Source organism: Momordica charantia (genome assembly GCF_013281855.1).
Source record: "Momordica charantia cultivar OHB3-1 chromosome 2 unlocalized genomic scaffold, Mcharantia_2.0 BLBB01000002.1, whole genome shotgun sequence".
Lineage (NCBI taxonomy): Eukaryota > Viridiplantae > Streptophyta > Magnoliopsida > Cucurbitales > Cucurbitaceae > Momordica > Momordica charantia.
In genome coordinates, this window is record NW_028275160.1 from 4,400,295 (window position 1) to 4,418,770 (window position 18,476).

General features: G+C 33.0%; 2 protein-coding genes, 1 long non-coding RNA gene and 1 other non-coding gene across 4 annotated transcripts; 2 read left to right on the plus strand and 2 right to left on the minus strand.

The window, feature by feature from the left end:
- Positions 1–1,309: 1,309 nt before the first annotated feature.
- On the minus strand, positions 1,310–2,179 carry LOC148212694 (uncharacterized). Its single transcript, XR_015789468.1, has 2 exons — positions 1,962–2,179; positions 1,310–1,622 (listed from the first exon to the last, which is right to left on the minus strand). It is a non-coding gene; the product is annotated as an uncharacterized LOC148212694 (long non-coding RNA).
- Positions 2,180–7,789: 5,610 nt separating this feature from the next.
- Positions 7,790–11,499, plus strand: LOC148212695 (putative serine/threonine-protein kinase At1g54610). Its single transcript, XM_088120861.1, has 9 exons — positions 7,790–7,977; positions 8,156–8,253; positions 8,611–9,035; positions 9,139–9,423; positions 9,526–9,843; positions 9,975–10,202; positions 10,314–10,414; positions 10,501–10,618; positions 10,720–11,499. The coding sequence occupies exons 3-9, from the start codon at positions 8,619–8,621 to the stop codon at positions 11,098–11,100; spliced, it is 1,848 nt and encodes a 615-aa protein (XP_087976987.1). The 5' UTR covers positions 7,790–7,977; positions 8,156–8,253; positions 8,611–8,618; the 3' UTR covers positions 11,101–11,499.
- Positions 11,500–11,662: 163 nt separating this feature from the next.
- Positions 11,663–11,735, minus strand: TRNAF-GAA (transfer RNA phenylalanine (anticodon GAA)). The gene has a single exon. It is a non-coding gene; the product is annotated as a tRNA-Phe (tRNA).
- A 2,544-nt stretch (positions 11,736–14,279) lies between these two features.
- Positions 14,280–18,476, plus strand: LOC111011200 (putative serine/threonine-protein kinase At1g09600). Its single transcript, XM_022284888.2, has 8 exons — positions 14,280–15,481; positions 15,607–15,891; positions 16,012–16,329; positions 16,536–16,763; positions 16,846–16,940; positions 17,115–17,229; positions 17,323–17,772; positions 17,915–18,476. Exons 1-8 carry the CDS (start codon positions 15,017–15,019, stop codon positions 18,119–18,121), a joined length of 2,163 nt encoding a protein of 720 aa, XP_022140580.1. The 5' UTR covers positions 14,280–15,016; the 3' UTR covers positions 18,122–18,476.

Sequence of the window (18,476 nt, forward strand, 5' to 3'; positions counted from 1 at the left end):
AAAACGTTTTGAGAGGGGAAAAAATTGTAAAAATTAGAGTAAAAACTTTGAGAGAAAAAACTTGGAAAAGTTAAAGATATTGAAAAAAGAAAAGAGTTAAAAGAGTTTTACAAAATTTTTTAGTGAGAAAAATAATTTTGAAAACATGAAAAAAAGATTGAAATTTTTTAAAAAGAAAATAAATTAAAACGAGATTGGAAAAAAAAATATTATAAAATGAAAGAAATTTTAGAAAACGTTTTGAGAAAAAATAAAATAATAGAGAATTGAAGAAAAACTTTTACAGAAAAAAAAGTTATAAAATCAAAGAAAATATTTAAGATAAAAATGTTAAAAGGAGGTTTACATAAACATTTTGAGAAAATTTTTAAAAATAGAATAAAAACTTTCAGATAAAAACAGTTATAAAAGAAGATTCACCAAAAAATTTTGAGAGAAAATTTTTTTGTCAAAAATAGAGTAAAAAAGCTTTTAGAGAAAAAACAGTTATAAAATGAAAAGAAAAAACATGGAAGAGAAAAAGTTACAGATATGAAAAAAAATAAAGAGTTAAAAGAGATTAACATAAAAAAACAATTATAAAAAAAGATTTAAAAACTTTTTAGCGAGAGGAAAACTTTATAAAATGAAAGAAATTTTGATGTTACAAATATTAAAGATTAAAAAAATAAATTTTGAAGGAAAACAATTTAAAGAGTTTCACAAAATTTTTTAGTGAGAAAACCAAATTTGAAGATTAAAAAAAGTTCAATAAAGAAATTAAAAATTTTTAAAAAGAAAATAAATTAAACCGAGATTGAAAAAAAAACTTTTAGAGAGAGAAAAATATTATAAATGAAATAAATTTAAAAAAACGTTTTGACAGAGAAAAAAATAGAGTAAAAACTTTCAGAAAAAAAAAATGATAGAGAATCGAGGAAAATACTGAAGGAAAAAAATAGGTTATAGTTTTTTAAAAAATAGAAAGAAAAAGTTAAAAAGGAAATATGAAAATTTTGTTATAGAAGGAGAGAAATAATGAAAATTTGAAAAGGTTAAAAGAGATTCACAACAAATTTTGAGGGAGCAAAGAAGTAAAAAAAAAAAAAAAAGATTTCGAAGACGCTCTAAAAATGAGAGAAAATTTAAAGATAAAAAAGTAAAATAAATTTCGAGAAAGAAAGAAGTTTTAGAGAGAGAGGGAAGACTTCTATAGAGAATTTTTTTGGAATATGATAGAAAATTTTGAAGATTAAAAGTTGAGGGATATAAAAAAACTGTTAGAGAGGAAAAGCCTTAAAAGAGAATTATTCTAAACAAAAACTTAAAAGAAGAAAAAAACAGAGAAATAATCGAGTATAAACAAATAGAAAACACTCCAATCTCACAATCAATCATGGAACTTTAAAAAACTACTCTAAAAAATGAATAACACGCAACGCCACAGATGGCCATAAAATTAAATACAACTCAACCCAATCAATAGGCAGAAGGAAACATAAGTATCAGAAACGATATTATTCAAACAATGATGGATGAAAAAGTCTTACCAGTCCTGTGTGTGGGATCGGATTTGGTAGGAAGAAATCGTTCGCCAATTACTTTGATTTCGATCCATATGCGCATATTCTATACAATGCAACCTGTAATCCAAAAGAGAAATTAAATTGACCTAATTAGGGTTTAGGGTTTGATAAAAAAAATTAGGGTTTAGGTATGAAAGAACACACATGTAGATGTCTAGTTTCGTCCCGATTGAAGAAAAAAATTGACTAGGTACGGAAGAAGAAGGAGAAAAGAAAGGCCAAAACCCCCAAATTTGAGACCCAAATGGATGAATTAATAGATTAAAACAACACAACAGAGAGAGATCTCACTGGATCGATTGATGAGAAATCAAGATGTAATTTAATCAAATTATAATTAAGAAACATACGAATTCCAAAGGAAGAAATAGGATTAAGAAGAGAGAAAGAAAATACCTGAATGATTGTGATTCCTAATTTCCAGTTTCGAGCAGTGCAACTCCCGCGGTTGTATCAATTGGGGTTTTATAGAGAGATTAAAATGTAGCCGTTGGAGGCAAAGCACCGCGCCACCACCACTTCCCACGCTCCAGTCGTTACACGTCGCTTTCACAAAATATTTTTTTACCGTTTCGTTGACTTGGTCAACTTTTACCACACTGATCAACAATCACACACTTACACTCACTTTCATTTCACTTTCGGGTAAATTCTTTTTGTTTTTCCTTTTAAATTCAATTATATCATCTATTCAATACCAATATTTTTTCAATTTTAATTTATTATACAAAATGCAACTTGATGGTGAGTTTCAAATAAGAAGATAAGAGAGAAATCAATTTGAAATCACACTGAATATATAAATTTTTCCCATTAAAATAAGAATGACATGGAAAGAAAAACCCACAAAAAAAAAAAAGTTGACGACATGAATGATAATGGATATACTAAGGCTAAACTAAGTTTAGTATTTCCGTAATCTTTCAAATTTATATTTAATAGATTTTTGAACTAAATAAATCCCTAAATTTTATATTTTAAAGTCCTTAAACTATCTATTTCTCTCGTAGTTTAATTTTAAAAATATCTAACAAATTAGTAAACTTTCAATTTTGTGGTTAATAGAACACGTGACATATTGGAAGCTTCTTAAAATTAACATATAAAATTAAATTTTGTGTCCAAACAGGACCTTAATTAAATTTATTATTTTGCGTCTAATAAATTTGTGAATTATTTAAAAATTATGTCTAATAGATCAATGATCTAATGGACACAAATTGAAAGTTCGGATACCTATTAGACATAATATTAAAAGTTTAGAAACCTATTAATCACATTTTAAAGTCTATAGTCTAGTTCTATTAGACACAAAATTAAAAGTTCAGAGATTTATTAGACACTTTTTAGTCAGGAACTTATTAGACACAATTCTAAAAATTTATGAATTAAACTTGTAATTTAATTGGAAATCGTTTCGTGACCCTATTTCTAATTTTAAAAGGTAAGACATATGCTCGATAATATTTTTTTTTTCCATTCTTAAAAACGCTGAAAATTGTATATTCCAAAGGGAAAAAAATGGTCATCAATGGCCCCAAGAGGGTAACCACACTGTTGACTTCCAAGAGAGGAATTTGATCATCATCAGTACAGACATATAAAAGGCTTAAAAACTCAACCTATTTTGACCACATTTATTCAACGGAAACTCAGACAGTTTGCAATATTCTAATTAAAATGTCTGTAATTGTAAATTACTTTTTTTTTTAAACCCTTTTGAGTTCATTAGTACAATATTTCTCGAAGGTGGGCAGCAAAAATTGACTTGATAAATCAGAAACAGAACGCAAATTAAATTATATTGTATAGTCTAGTATCGCCCATGGTTTTAGAAGAGAAAATGAAGAAACTGCCAAATTTTAAAATAGAATATACTTTAGATCCTGCCAGACTTCTTCTTTTTTTTTTTTTATTGGGTATCCTATAAAAAAATCAAAGTTTGACATTTTTGCAGAAAATGTGATTGAAATTCTCCCCCCAAAAATTCGCTCATAAATAAAAAAATATAGTTTCCAGGAAGGCCTGTCCACACCACAACTAACATTCATTTATTTCTCCTATCTGACTTTTGGCAGAAATTAAAATGTTCAAATGGCATTTGAACTCAAAAAATAAAATAACATAAGATAAATGTCATCTTGTTTTAATTTATTTTTAAATATATAGCACAATTATTATTCAATCTTTATTAAGCGTAGGACTAGGAGCATATTACGTTAGAAGCTTTTAAAATTTTAAATTTTTTTAATATAAGACTAAAGGGGGCCATTTTATCTGATTTGCATTTTTCTATAAATCAAAAATGTTATTTATTTATTTATTTGATCACGTCACTTGGAATTTATCTGTAATTACATCATATCTGCTATAACAATTCGAATAATTTTATGAATTGATTGGTTTGTAGCTCTTAAAATAAGTAAATTTAGAAATTTATCCAACCCGCTCCAAAATCTAGAATACTGTGAATGATACAATAAAAGAAAATTTCAGATTAATTGATGATCAATTTTCCATTCATTGAGGAATTGTGTTAAAAATTAACATCCTTTATTGGGGAGGATCATCCAATAAAGTATGTATAGCTAAACATAATTAGAATGGTATACATTAACATTTATTTTTCACCTGTTATCAATTGCTTTAATAATTATTTGAAATAATAAATTTGATAACTATTTATTTTCTATTTTTGAAATTAAGCTTATAACTACTACTTATCAAAATCTAAATCAAATGTTGTAAAAAAAGATATTAATTTCTAAAAACTTGTTTTTCTTTTTAGAATTTGGCTAACAATTTAAATGCGTTTTAAAAATGAAAAAAAAAAGTCCCAATATAATTAAAAAAAATTAGAAAAAAAACATAAATTAAAAAACGAAGAACTAAAAATGATATGTCCAAATAATTTTAACTCCTTTCGTTTTATAGATCCTAGAAAACATGCCACGAACAGAAAGTTATATACAAATTGGATGACTTTTAAATTGGCCCAATCTTGAAACTGTAATCTCTTTAATAGTCCTGCATGTTGGAATATTTGAACAGATATAAGGTCGGTAGCTCATCTGCTAATATTTGTCTTCAATTTTGTAATTTTCTTCTTCTTTTTCTTTTTTCTCGTTCGTATGCAAAACAATTCTCACCATTTAATATTAAGTCTTGTTAATTATTATTATTTTTAAAATAAAAAGGTCTTATTGGTTGTATACGTTTTATTTTATTTTATTTTTAGTACAATATGTGGGATGATAATTTAAATCCATGATCTTTTGGTCAAATATAAGTATCTTAACTAGTTGAGCTATGTTCAGGTTAATAGTTTGAACGTAAGTTTAGTGATTGTTTGGGGTAAAAATCTTGACTCCATGTGGAAGACTTGGATTGGGACACCTGGCAACATCTATCCACCTTGGAACTGGCCAAGTTGGCTCATCACAATACAAACCTCCCGTTAAGACCATTTGCAAGGTGTGACCGACCAGGATCCTTCAATATATATCCGACCTGATCTCCGACATAGGTAACCGCCTGTTGAAAGGTCTGTCAGATCCTTAACCTATAAATAGAGAGCATCATTTCCATACCAGCTGGTATCGAATTTCTTCTCGAACTTTATATCGAGTCCGAGTTATTTACTGACTTGAGCATTGGAAAGTTTGTGCTAGTCATCCCTTGGCGTATCCAGTCAGCTTTGCCACGTGTCCGACCTTAACCAAGTTTGACCTCATTTCATTTTTTTTTTGTTGGCATAAACAGTGATAGACATTAGTTATGAGCTATCGTTTTGAATTCTTCCCCTCTTTGTCTCTAATGTAATGTAAGTTGTAACTAATAAGTAATCAAAACAAAAATAATGTTTCTATTATTATTATTATTTTTCCGGCACCAAATATTGTAGGGTTAGGCGGTTGTCTCGTGAGATTAGTCGAAGTGCGCGTAAGCTAGCTCTCGGACACTCACACATATAAAAAAAATTATTGTTATTGTTTTTTTTTAAATAAAAATTAAAAATTTATGGCCACTTTGTAAATATAGCAAATATAACAAACACCATTTTTTATTTGCAAATATAGTGGAAAATGGAGGTCCCCACCCAAACAAATGGAAAAGTATGATATAAACTAGGTAGAAAAACTCTCGCAGTGATATATTTTATATAAAATATATAAGTGAGTATACGTATATTAGTAATTATTTTTTTTATAGACTAGGTACATAAGATTATTTCATATTAGATATATGAATTATATGAATCATATACCTAAAATAAAATATATAATTGATATATTTTATATCAATATAAGAAATCTATCCTATTACTTTAACCAAAATTTTCAACTAAAATAAGATTTATCGATAACATAATTAATATGAAGTATATCATTCATATAATTATATAATTAGTAGTATAATAGGTATAACAATTATATCAGTTACAAAATTGATAAATTTGATATTTTAATAAAATATTATAGTTAAACCAAAATCTTCGATTTAACATTGCTACTATAGAAATAACCTAAATTTGAAGTATCGAATCCGTGGACAAAATGAAAAAGAAAAACAAAAAAAAGCTTGTTAGGGTTTTATTTATATTTATTACATAATTATTGGAATATCTGAAATGTCAGAGAAATAATTAAAATGACGCTCTACTCTAAAACTATACACTCTTTCGAATTGATTGTTTATTTTAAAAACAAAATAAAAAATCATTGGCTAATTTACCTTTTTACCCAACAAAAGCATATTTTGAATAAAAAATAGCATATTAAGAAGACGTAACGTAATATGATGGAAACTTGAGAATACTAGCGAAATTTCTGTGGGTAACAATTAAACAAAAAGAAACAGCGGCAAATTTTAAAATTCAAAACCAATTATGCAAAATTTCTAATGCCCATTACGTAGCGTATACAATTTTTTTTAATTATTATTATGTATAAATTATAAGAAAAATCTTTTAAATTCAAAAGAGTAAGGGACTCCAAAAAAGAATCAAATTCGAATAGGTTCAACGTGTGTGATATCGAGTTGAAGAGCACATTTCATAACTTATAGTAATTTACTAAGTAATAATAGAATATATATAAAAGTCCAAGAAGATTCTGTTGGGATTGGTGAAGCCAAACTGCAATCAAATCGATGAAGTGGGAGTTGTATGGACATGCTAGTCGAGGAGACAGTGTTGAGATGCTTAGTGTCTCAACGCTACGAATACAGGAGATCAACGTTGCAGGAATTGGAGTGCTGAGATGTTGTGCGCACGTTGAGATTGTGTTCGTAGTGTTGAGACATTATGGACAATGTCTCAATGCTATAACGTTGGTCTATAAATGCAGACCATAGGGTTCTTCAGTCGTGAGATTAACATTCAAAGTCGACTTTGAGGGGAATTTTGTGGCGTTTCAGATGCAACTACTTAGTGTATTGGCAACAAAATTGGGCAGATGAAGATCGACATATTTGAGGTCATTAGATCTTGATTCTTATGAGTTTTTATTCTTTCACTTAGAATACTTAGAAGTTAGAGGGCTTTTGTTGGACCCTCTAGAGAATGAATATATGAGGGAGATATTTGAGTACTTATATCAGTACTTATGGACATAATCATTTGTTGGGTGAACCGGTATAATTGCTTATGTCGTTATTGTACTTCCGATCTCTTATTATTTGTGTTGATTGTATTTTACTGGATAACTGTGGAAGAGCAAATTGTTTCTTTTATTCACACCTTTGTTTGACTGTCGCTTGGGATGTAATTGTAGATCAACACTGTCGATTGGATGCCCTGAATTATTTTGTTTTAACGTGTTTCTGTTAGTGAATCACAGCTCGACTTGGAGCTTAATTTTCCAACAGATTTGAACCTATAAGAAAAGAGGTTTACATGTTTTAAGATTGAAAATATTTCTCTCAAAGAAATTATTTTAATACCTATATACATAAAATTATTCAAAATATTTTACTCTCATAGAAATCTATTTTAATATTTATTTACATAAAACTTTTTAATTTCATCGAACTAATCCAACTAGCTAAGAATTTCCACCTTGGTTGAGCCTAGAAGAAATAATAATAAAAAAAATCAATTTTGGTATGACCAAAATTAAAATTAATTATAATTAAATCTCTTCCGATTCTACCGCTGTGATATATTGAAATCTATGAAAAAAACACATATATTTTGAAAAAGTATTAATTATTGGCGGTTGTGGAGGAGAGGTGAGAGATGTGGTGAAGAAATTGAAAGATGGAGACGAAGAAGAAGAAGAAGATTGTGGGGTTAGTTCCATCCTGAAGGCGTTTAATGCCGAATTCATAAACTCTCAACGACCTCTTTGAAAATCCGAGACCCAATTCCAACTGTTCAACCCGAGAGTGCGCGTCTGTATTCTATTCGCCTGTAATTATCTTCTCATTAATGTCACTTTTAATTTTCTTGCCCCATTTCTTAAGCTTTTCTATTTCATCCCTCTCTAACTCTACGATTGCTCCATGTTTTGTTTGATGAATTCTTTTTCCCCTTTCTACACGCCTTCCTTTGTTTGCTTCTGTTTCTGATTCTCTTTTTCTTCTTCCAGTCGCTTTTCAGCACTCAACTTCAAACTTTTAATTAGCTGGCTGCTGCTTTGAACGAGTCCATGATCAATTTATTCCACTGTTTCTGATATTGTCTCTGGTAGGACAAACGGCTACTATCCTCTCGAGTTTATCCCTTTGATTTTTTTGGTTTCCTCTTTTTGTTTTGGGTTTCATTATGCATCCAATCTCTTTGACATTCAACCCCCCCCCCCCCCCCCCCCCCCCCCCCCCCTTTTTTTAAAGTTTTATCCTCTACCGCTTACTTTTGGAAGTTTGAATAGTACGAGTGGGGACTGGTGTATACTATCGTTTTAGCATCATTCTTGAATAAGAATACAGGACATTGGGTGGAATTCTGATTCGTTTTCTGAGCTTGGAAGTGAAATCTTCTTTCATATTTTGGAAGGAAGAGATTCATTTATGTGAAAGCTAATCTTTGTTTGTTCAAATTCAGTTTGCATAATGGGCTGCATCTGTTCCAAGGTTTTAGCGGATGAGTGTAGCAATCATGATAGCTCTAAAAATGCCTTTTCCTCCACAAAACGCCTCTCTGAGCTGAAAAAACCAAGAGTTGGTTCTCCAAAAATTGAGAAGATTTGGGAAAAGGAGAGACTGGAATGCGGAGATGTTACTGTTATGTTGTTCGATAAGAAGGCCAATGGTTCTCTGCGTTCATATGGCGAGCCTCCTAATGAGAGGAAGAAGGCGGAGATCCCTGATGTCACCATTTTCGACCATCCATGTATGGGAAGGATTCCGAAGGTTACCGAAGCCGAGCAGGTGGCTGCTGGGTGGCCGAGTTGGCTAGCTGTGGTTGCTGGTGAAGCTATCAAAGGCTGGTTGCCGAAACATGCGAGTAACTTCATCAAGTTAGAAAAAGTAGGCTCTCTCTTTGAGACTTTAAGTCATGTGCTCACAAATCTCCAGTTGATTAAGTTATTGGCCCGTCGATTTTCTTGTTTCTCATTTCTCATTCTTGCAGATTGGCCAAGGAACTTACAGCAGTGTATATAAAGCTCGTGATGTCATTCAAGATAAACTTGTGGCCTTGAAAAGAGTCAGGTTCGACAATCAAGATACCGAGAGCATCAAGTTTATGGCAAGGGAAATCCTTGTTTTGCGAAAGCTCGATCATCCAAATATTGTTAAGTTGGAAGGTTTGATCACATCACAAACATCATGTACCATGTACCTTGTGTTTGAATATATGGAACATGATCTTACAGGACTTGCATCACGGCCTGGCACATCGTTCACCGAACCACAGGTAGCATATTCAGCTCAAACAGAAGCGATCCATCCATGACTACCTTATATATTATATAATCATTTTGATCATAAGTTTTAAGCCTTTTCCCCCCTATTTCAGATGAAGTGTTACATGAGGCAACTTTTGAGTGGACTTGATCACTGTCACAGCCATGGGGTTCTGCATCGAGACATAAAGGGCTCAAATCTTCTTATTGACAACAATGGCATTTTGAAGATAGCAGATTTTGGGTTGGCAGTCTTTTTTGATTCACAGTCAAAAGTTCCAATGACGAGCCGTGTAATCACTCTCTGGTATCGACCACCGGAACTTTTACTTGCAGCATCTCAATATGGTGCTGAAGTTGATTTATGGAGTGCTGGTTGCATTTTAGGAGAGTTATATGGGGGCAACCCTATCTTGCCAGGAAAAACAGAGGTGCAATATAGCTTTAACTTTGACTGAGATCATCTTTCTGTTTTCAAATACGAACTGTTTAGATAGATCAACAGTGGCTTTCAATGTTTTTATTTGTCAAAATAATGAAGGTTGACACGTCCACGTTTCAGGTTGAACAACTGCATAAGATATTTAAGCTCTGTGGTTCCCCGTCAAAGGAATGCTGGAGCAAATTGAATTTGAAGCATTCAACAGGCATGAAGCCACCGCAGTCATATGAAAGATGTCTTAGGGAGAGATTTAACGATTTTCCCCGTGCTGCAGTCGAGCTTATGGACACTTTGCTGTCTATAGATCCTGCAGGGCGAGGAACCGCAGCTTCTGCACTCAACAGTGAGGTACGCCATTCTTCCTCTTCTGCAAAAGCCCAGTAACCAACAATATTCAATTCAGTTGGAATTGGAAAGTAGAGGTATTCATCTTCTCACAAAATGGTCTTCTTCTAACAGTTCTTTACCACAAGGCCCTTACCCTGCGACCCTTCAAGTTTGCCAAAATACCCTCCCAGCAAGGAGATCGATTCAAAAATGCGCGAAGATGAAGCAAGAAGGTACAAAAAAAATATAGGATCGCTTAAAGAGGAAATTGGTAATTGACTTTACTATTTGCAGTCTCTTACTTCTATCTTTTACACAGGCAAGGAGGAGCAGGTGGTGGGAGAAGCCGGACAATTGATCCTGAAGGAAAAGGACTGAAGCAATCTCGGGTAGTTCCTGCAGCAAAGCCTAATGCCGAGTTGGTTATATCACTACTGGTAACTTCCAAACAAAGTTTGTAATTTTGGTTGCATTTTTGCTTCAGAAGATATTATATTGTCTCTCCATCTTCTTTACCCTATTTGATTTTGGATTATAGAGAAAACGAAATCATTCAAGCTTAAAGTACCGGAGCGAAACTTGTTCCTACGGTCTTGTGTCGAAGAGAGCCTCAAATTCAGGACCTATAACTCAGGGACCAAGATTAGCAAACTCCGAAAAGAACCTGAAATATACTTCCACCATTTCAAGCGGCTGTCTAACATCATCTGGGCCCATTGAATTCGTTTCTTACAAACATCTCCGAGAAAGAAATGGAGTTTCAAGGGCAGAATCAATAAGACAAGACAGAAATCGTCCTTTATCCAACGCTGCAGAAGAGTACATCAAAAAGCTGAACAGAGACCACCCTGATTTGAATAGAAGTCACAATCCTTGTCAGCTGGAAGATTCAAAAGCCTCAGCTCTGATTGTTGGCTAAATTCCTTCCTTCTCGACGCGGTCTCACTTGAAGGCTCTGTGTTAATTAGATAAGAACTAATAAGAATCATTTGTTCATCGGCATCGGCATCGTCATCGTCTATGGTCAGGAAGCAAATCAAATTTATGTCTGATGATGGTCATTCCTTGTTTCATCAGGCAATGTAGATAGGATGCTCAAAGAACATGATCATTGGATTCATCTTCGCGAAATTTTTAGGTGTTGGCTTCCTATGAGAAAAAAGGAAAGAAGGAAACAGGAGGCCGCAACCAATTTTGTTCATTGAGCTATTATGTAAATAACATGTCAATCTCGGCTGTGTATACTTGGAAAAGAAAAGAAGCTGCCTTTTGTATATAAACTCAGCAGAAGAGCAAATGGATTTTTTTTTCAAAACCATTTCGAAGAATTTAGTATTTACATCTTCTGGGAATGATATATCTGTTTTGTGTGTGTGTGTTTTTTTTTGGAATATCCTGGAAATGAGTATTACGTATGAATATGATAGGAAAGAAATAGAGAACTATGTATATGGTTTCCATTGAAAAAATGGAAAATAAAATAAGGTGAGCGTGGATCGAACACACGACCTTCAGATCTTCAGTCTGACGCTCTCCCAACTGAGCTATCCCCGCATGATGTGAACACATGTAGTAGTTAATAAGTTGTCTAATAAATTACATTATACTGCTTGATCCTAATATAATTTATTGTCTCTGACTTTAGACAGCGAGAATCAGGGAAAACCTTTATATTATTTTATTGGCAAAAGGCTTTTGTAAACTATCATTAAACTCATATAAAATAAAAATAAAAAAGGGAAAAATTATCATTTAAAAAAGTATTTTCAGTAAAAAATAAAAAATAAAAACCCACTTAAAGATATATTTTCCTTTTCTTTTCTTTTCCTTTCCTTTCCTTTCCTTTTTAAAAATAAAGATAATCAACGTGTAAATATTAATGTCTGGTAATTTCTTTATATTAAGTCTTTTGAAATGATTCTAAATAATTGTAGTTTACTTGAAAAATGTATGCAATAATAGTTTTGATTACAGTATAATTAATATAAAAAGAAAAATGATGTATATATTTTACTTTGCAGGTAAACAATAAGTTGAAAAATCAGCAAGCAATAGAGAAATTAAAGACTTTTGCTATTCATCGGTCTACCTACCTTACCTTACGTTTTTGGACTTGGAAATAAAATTTTAGAAAAAATAAAAATCAAATATAATGATGTTGAAAAAAAAAAAAACAAATAAAGTTATTGATTAAAACGAAAGCGATGGATGCAAGTATTAGTCAAAAGTAAACCGACTTCAATTTCTGATTGAATTTTAATAATATGAATTAATAATTACGGGGATGTTTAAGTATGAATTAATTTTCATTTTCTATTAAAACTATGTTATTTTGGTAATAATTTTATTTATTTTCTATAAGGAGAAGATTTTTCTTTCAATCTTATCCCAATTTTAAAATTGTTTTGCTTTTAGAGAGAAAAAAACTAAAAATAAAACATATTTTTTTATCCTTGTAGTTAGTTTGATTAGCCTTTTTTTTATGTTTAAAAAATAAAAGTTTGATTAGCCCATTGCATTAAATAAATACGAATAAGTAAAAAAGTTAATACCTTCTAAAGATTAGATTAAAAAAAAATTCATGCATTAAAACACTTTAGCAACAAAATCCTTAAACCTGCCAAAACTAGCATAGTTCAGTGATAATTGACATATACCTCCCACTAAGAGGAAAAAATCTAACATAAGTGGAAGAACACTCATACAATTAATGTTGTCTCATCATTTTGATTTTACGCATTATTTAAATTTAAGATTCAACTTAATGAAATTGAAGTTTTGTCAAAATTGATTTATTGAACTAAATACTTAAATAAAAAAAATTTAAAAATGTATTATGAAGTTATTAATACGAGCAAAGTAGTTAGTATATACTCTTTTTGTAGTCAAATTAAAGTATGAACTTCACAATTGAGGAATTTCAAAAAAGAAAAAGAGAAAAAAAGAAAGAAAACCTTCACAATTAAAGAGGTATCTCTCCCAAGGAACCATAATACAAAAACTTTACAAGTTAAAAAGATAAAGCAAACGCTCACAACAAAACCCACTAATTTTGTTTACAAAGATTATAGACAAAAGTTTGTGAATATGCTCTTTTCTTTCAAGATATAATACCTCTAAAAGAAGTCCCCAAAGAAAGAAAGGAAAAAAAAAAAACAAACTTGGAATAGAAGCTGCTTAAAATTAAGGAAAAGAAAGTGGATTTTAGTGGAAGTACTCAATTGGTTTATGGAAAAACAAAAAAGCAGCAACAAACAATAAGAAAATCAAAAGTTCAACTTTTATTTATTTAACAATTTCTTTGACTGTTGCCTTTGAAAAATATGGCCTTAAACGGTGTTTTTTTGAATAAAGATGTAGAATAATAATTCATGCTCTCTTTTTTCTTATTTATTTTTTCAGGAATCCATGTCGTATGGCTTACGTCGCAGATCTTCATTGCCACTGTGTCATCTCTTAGAAGACCTATTCTATTTTTCCTATTGTTCTTATCTCTTTGAATTTTAGTCTTAAATTTTGGTACTCTATTCTTCGTATATTGTACCTACCTTTCAAAATTGAGAAATAATCCAACTTCAAAAATGTTAGTTTGAAGTTAATTTAAATATGATTGTGTATCTTTAGCATTTAGACCTTACAAAAACTTTAATTATACTTTAAAAATAAGACTAAGAGTTCATACGATCTCATTATTAATACTGTTGACTTTAAAAGGCAGATCTTGTACTAAAAAAAACTTAAAAAAGATCGTTTATTTATCGTATGTATATAATATTTTTATGCATATTTATTTGAATTTCATTAATCATACGAAGTTGTTGGGTTATAAATAGAATTTGTAAATGACAATGTATCATAGAAATGAGAAACTTGGAAGTTGGAACAACTCATATTTTAACTGGAAGAGATATTGATAAAGAAAAAACAGTTCAATTCTTCAAAACGAAGCCTTACTTTATTTGAATCGTTGGGTTTTACTTCTTGCCATTTCACTTTCGTTGACCTTTTATCCTTGAAGACTAAAAAACCCACGTAATTAACCCTTTTAAATTTACTAATTTAGCATTCAAACGCGAACCAAATCCTTAATAACTCGTTCTAGTCGTCGTTATGGAGTGGGTATTTTTGACTCGGGGAACAGCCGGCATAGGCCGTCTGAATATGATAATCTTTTAAAGTACAGCAAAATAAGATTGATTGTATTGGTATGAATACGCGTTGGGAATTCAAAAGGCGAGCCCAATGTTGTTTCTTGGTAACTAAGCCTCTCTCTATCATTCCCCATAACTTGATTGTGTTCTGTCTGGGTATTTCCAAGATGTATTGATCGATCGATCGACAGTCGTGTTGTTTCCTCTGATTGACTGTGAAAGATTCGTCTGATTGGTGAAAAGGGTTTCCGGATTTTGTTTGGCAAATAAATAAAAAGAAGTCGCTGTTGTTGTTCCATTTTTTTCCCTTTCAAGTTTCAAGTTTGATTTATTCTATGGTTTTTCGTGTTGGGTCAGTTCGGATTCTGGAGGATGGAACTTTAAAAAGGAGAAAAAAAAAAAACGCTCGAGTTCTTTTTGGGACTTCAACCCTTTCGTGGTTCGAAATTGCGTGTTTGAAAGTCTGGTTTGACATTCGATTTTTAGGGTCTTCTCTGAATTGGGTATATGGAGAGCTTTGAAAATATTCTAAATTCTGATTTCATTTGATCAAATTTTCATTCGTTATTTATGGGCTTAGCGAGGAAGGAGGTTTGTGGAATATCAGGAGTTGGCTTTAGGAGGAGATTGTAATATTTCTGAAGAAAGTTAAAGTTTGGTAATTAGTTTCTGGGCTCTGCAAAAATGGGTTGCCAATGTTCCAAGCCTTCGGTTGATGAAGATGCCCGGGGCAGACCCACTGAGAAGTTGTCTTCACAAAAGGCTTCACGAGTAAATTTATCAAGAAAAGAGGAGGATGTGCGATTGAATTCTCTGAAAAGAGAGGAAGTTGTTCGAATAAATTCCTCACAGAGAGCAGATAGTATTCGATCAAAGGTGAAAACGGATGGAGGTGACATGAAAGTTGCTTTTTTGGACAAGAAAGTCAACGGCTCAAATAGGGTACACGACGATCAAATTGAAAAAAAGAAGAGGGAGAGGCTGGAAGCAGCCATTTCTGCTAATTATCCTGGAAAAGGAAGCATCCCAAAAGCTGTGGTAGCAGAGCAAGTTGCAGCTGGTTGGCCAAGCTGGCTCTCCTCTGTCGCAGGTGAAGCGCTGGAGGGATGGCTGCCACGAAAAGCCGAAACTTTCGAGAAATTAGACAAGGTATGTGAGAGTTGTTAATTTGAGAGTTGAAAGTAGTTTGTTGCTTTGATTTCGAGTGTGGAGATCAAAATGTTTTTTTTGTCTGAGTTTCCTGTTGTTTGTTTGGTGGTGTTTCATTCTCACAGATAGGACAGGGGACGTATAGTAGTGTTTACAAGGCTCGCGATATCGTTCATGGTAAACTAGTCGCTCTAAAACGAGTTCGATTCGATAATCTCGATGTGGAGAGCGTCAAGTTTATGGCCCGGGAAATCCTTATCCTTCGTAGGCTTGATCATCCAAATGTAATAAAATTGGAAGGCTTGATTACGTCGCCACGGTCATGTAGCTTATACCTTGTTTTTGAGTATATGGAGCATGATCTTACTGGTCTTGCATCTCGTCCCGGCGTCAAGTTCAGCGAACCACAGGTAAACCATATAAACTGGTTTCCTGGATATGGTATGCAATTTTGATAGAATTCATTTCTAATGAATGACATCTATTCAACTCCCAAAACTTCTCTAACTTTGTTCTTATGTCCATGCTAGGTTAAATGCTATATGCAACAACTTCTAAGGGGACTCGATTACTGTCACAGTCATGGTGTCCTCCACCGTGATATTAAGGGTTCAAATCTCTTAATCGATGACAATGGTGCCTTGAAGATTGCAGATTTTGGATTAGCTAGTCCTTTTGACCCCCATAATCGTGTTGCCTTAACAAGCCGTGTAGTGACTCTATGGTACCGACCGCCCGAACTTCTGCTTGGAGCTTCCCATTATGGGGTTGCCGTGGACCTTTGGAGTACTGGTTGCGTACTGGCTGAACTATATGCTGGGAAGCCTATCTTACCTGGAAAAACTGAGGTAGCACATTTTTAGATGTATAGTCAACTGAAGACAAAATATTCCATATAAACAGATTTGTCTTGTTATTCATGATCTAGCTAAGATTATAGTACTGGTGATAAAAGGAACAAGTTGTTAAAAAGGAGATTTTGACCCCTCACAATTTTTTAGTTTTTATTAGTCTTTAAATGTACTGAAGAAAGCATCAAAACTATTTCCCATAGGTCGAACAATTGCATAAGATATTTAAACTTTGTGGGTCGCCACCTGAGGATTACTGGAGGAGATTGCAGTTACCTCATTCAACTGCGTTCAAGACGGCTCAGCCATACCGACGTTGTATCGGAGAAATGCTCAAGGATTTCCCATCTGCTGCGGTGGCTCTTGTGGATAAATTGCTTTCTGTAGATCCTGCTCACAGAGGAACTGCAGCCGCTGCTCTAAAGAGTGAGGTATCATTTGAAAATTAATCTCTGATGCTTGGTTTCTCATAATAGTAATAATATTAACAAACGATTTTTTCTTAATTTTCAGTTTTTTACGACTAAACCTCTCGCTTGCGAGCCTTCGGGTATGCCCAAATATCCTCCCAGCAAAGAGATCGATGCAAAATTCCACGGCTGCAGAAGGTAAGTTGTTAGAATCATCAATTCTTCTGAGGGTGGAGATATATGAAGAACATAGTTATATGCTTATTGAGTTATTGTAAAGGAAAAGCCTAAGTATTTAGGTCTGATAAGTTCATTTTAAGGGCTTGCTCCTTGGTATAGAACTTGTTAGTCTGAGATTATCTTCCACTGCAGGCAGTCAAGAGCTGAGGGCAAAGACCCTAAAGACTACATGGAAGGAAGGCGACCTAAAGAAGCTCACCTTAACCTTGCTCTGAATGCTAAGGATGAAGCAAGCATGTTGATGCAGGTATCCTAAACGCGCATCCATTAAAACGTTTTTTGGTTTAATGGTCCTTCTCGAATGATTTTTGGACTAATTTAGTTATGCATCTGAGTACAGAAAAGGAAAGGCCATTCAAGTTTGAAGGGTCGAAGCAAAGCGTTGAATTCTCATGGGGACGAGACAGTTTCTGGTTTTCTGATTGCCCCACCCAAACAAAACCAATCTGTGACAGAAATTGGCAAAGATACATGCAGGTTTTCACATTCAGGACCGCTTATTAGCAAACCAGATTGGATGAAATCTGGGAAGCATTTCGATGACCATTCAATGGCACTTGATGGATCTAATCTCTCGGTCTTATCCCGTTTAGTAGCAACAAGGTCTACTATCACATCTGATCTTCCCTACGATAGACCTGGTCCGTCGCGATCAGAAGTAGGCAGATTGCCTGACTTTGTTAGGGAGTCGGAGCCAACGAGAAAGCAGGACTGTATATTTTATACACACCGAGTGGCAGATTCATACCAAATAGAGTATGAAAAGTCTTGTGCTAAAGAACAGACTCTGGTTCGTTCCTTCTTTCCTCTTGCTAAGCTTAAATGAATCAGAATTCAAATCTTAATGTATCTTGAGCTGTTTCTTTATCTATGTATGAATGATGTTCTTTTGACTGACTGGGATACTGATCTTTATTCGTTACGTGGTTCAGTTTGCTCATGGGACAGACATGAACAAGCTTTACACTTCCGGTCCAATCCTTGGTCCATCAAACAACTTAGACAAGCTGCTGAAAGAGCGAGACCGTCAGATTCAAGAATACGCTCGACAATCACGACACGGGAAAGTTGCTAACAGTCAGTTGAAGAGCGCAAGAGCAACAACCGGAAAACATTCGATGTCGATTCATGGAATGTGATGTGGATAACCGAGATCGCTTGCACCCGCAACAGAAGAGACAGTTGGAGAGACCAAAGGTCTGAGATTGGCTTGAGTTGTGTAATCAAAAAGGGATTTGGTTGTGTAGAATTTTGGTTAAATGGTTGTATAAAAGGTGGTTGTGAAGCACTGCACTACTAGAATTTTTGAGTGCACCCGATACTGCCGTGGTGTTTGGCATTTGTTATCAGATTCAGATAATGTGTATAGAATTAGCAACCATAGATTTGTTAGATTCTTTTTCTATAGTTTGAAAATTAATCTTTTTGTGACAAAAGTAGAATTAAAACGAAGAGATCTGAATCTTTAATGAAAATCTATTCTATTTCACTGTA

Bases quoted from the DNA above. Each gene is read 5' to 3' on its own strand.
- LOC148212695 (XM_088120861.1), top strand. From the start codon at position 8,619: ATGGGCTGCATCTGTTCCAAGGTTTTAGCGGATGAGTGTAGCAATCAT. The intron at 9,844-9,974 runs GTGCAATATAGC...TCCACGTTTCAG, and splicing joins TCTTGCCAGGAAAAACAGAG to GTTGAACAACTGCATAAGAT. The intron at 10,203-10,313 runs GTACGCCATTCT...TTCTTCTAACAG, and splicing joins CTTCTGCACTCAACAGTGAG to TTCTTTACCACAAGGCCCTT.
- LOC111011200 (XM_022284888.2), top strand. From the start codon at position 15,017: ATGGGTTGCCAATGTTCCAAGCCTTCGGTTGATGAAGATGCCCGGGGC. The intron at 16,330-16,535 runs GTAGCACATTTT...TATTTCCCATAG, and splicing joins TCTTACCTGGAAAAACTGAG to GTCGAACAATTGCATAAGAT. The intron at 17,773-17,914 runs GTTCGTTCCTTC...TACGTGGTTCAG, and splicing joins GTGCTAAAGAACAGACTCTG to TTTGCTCATGGGACAGACAT.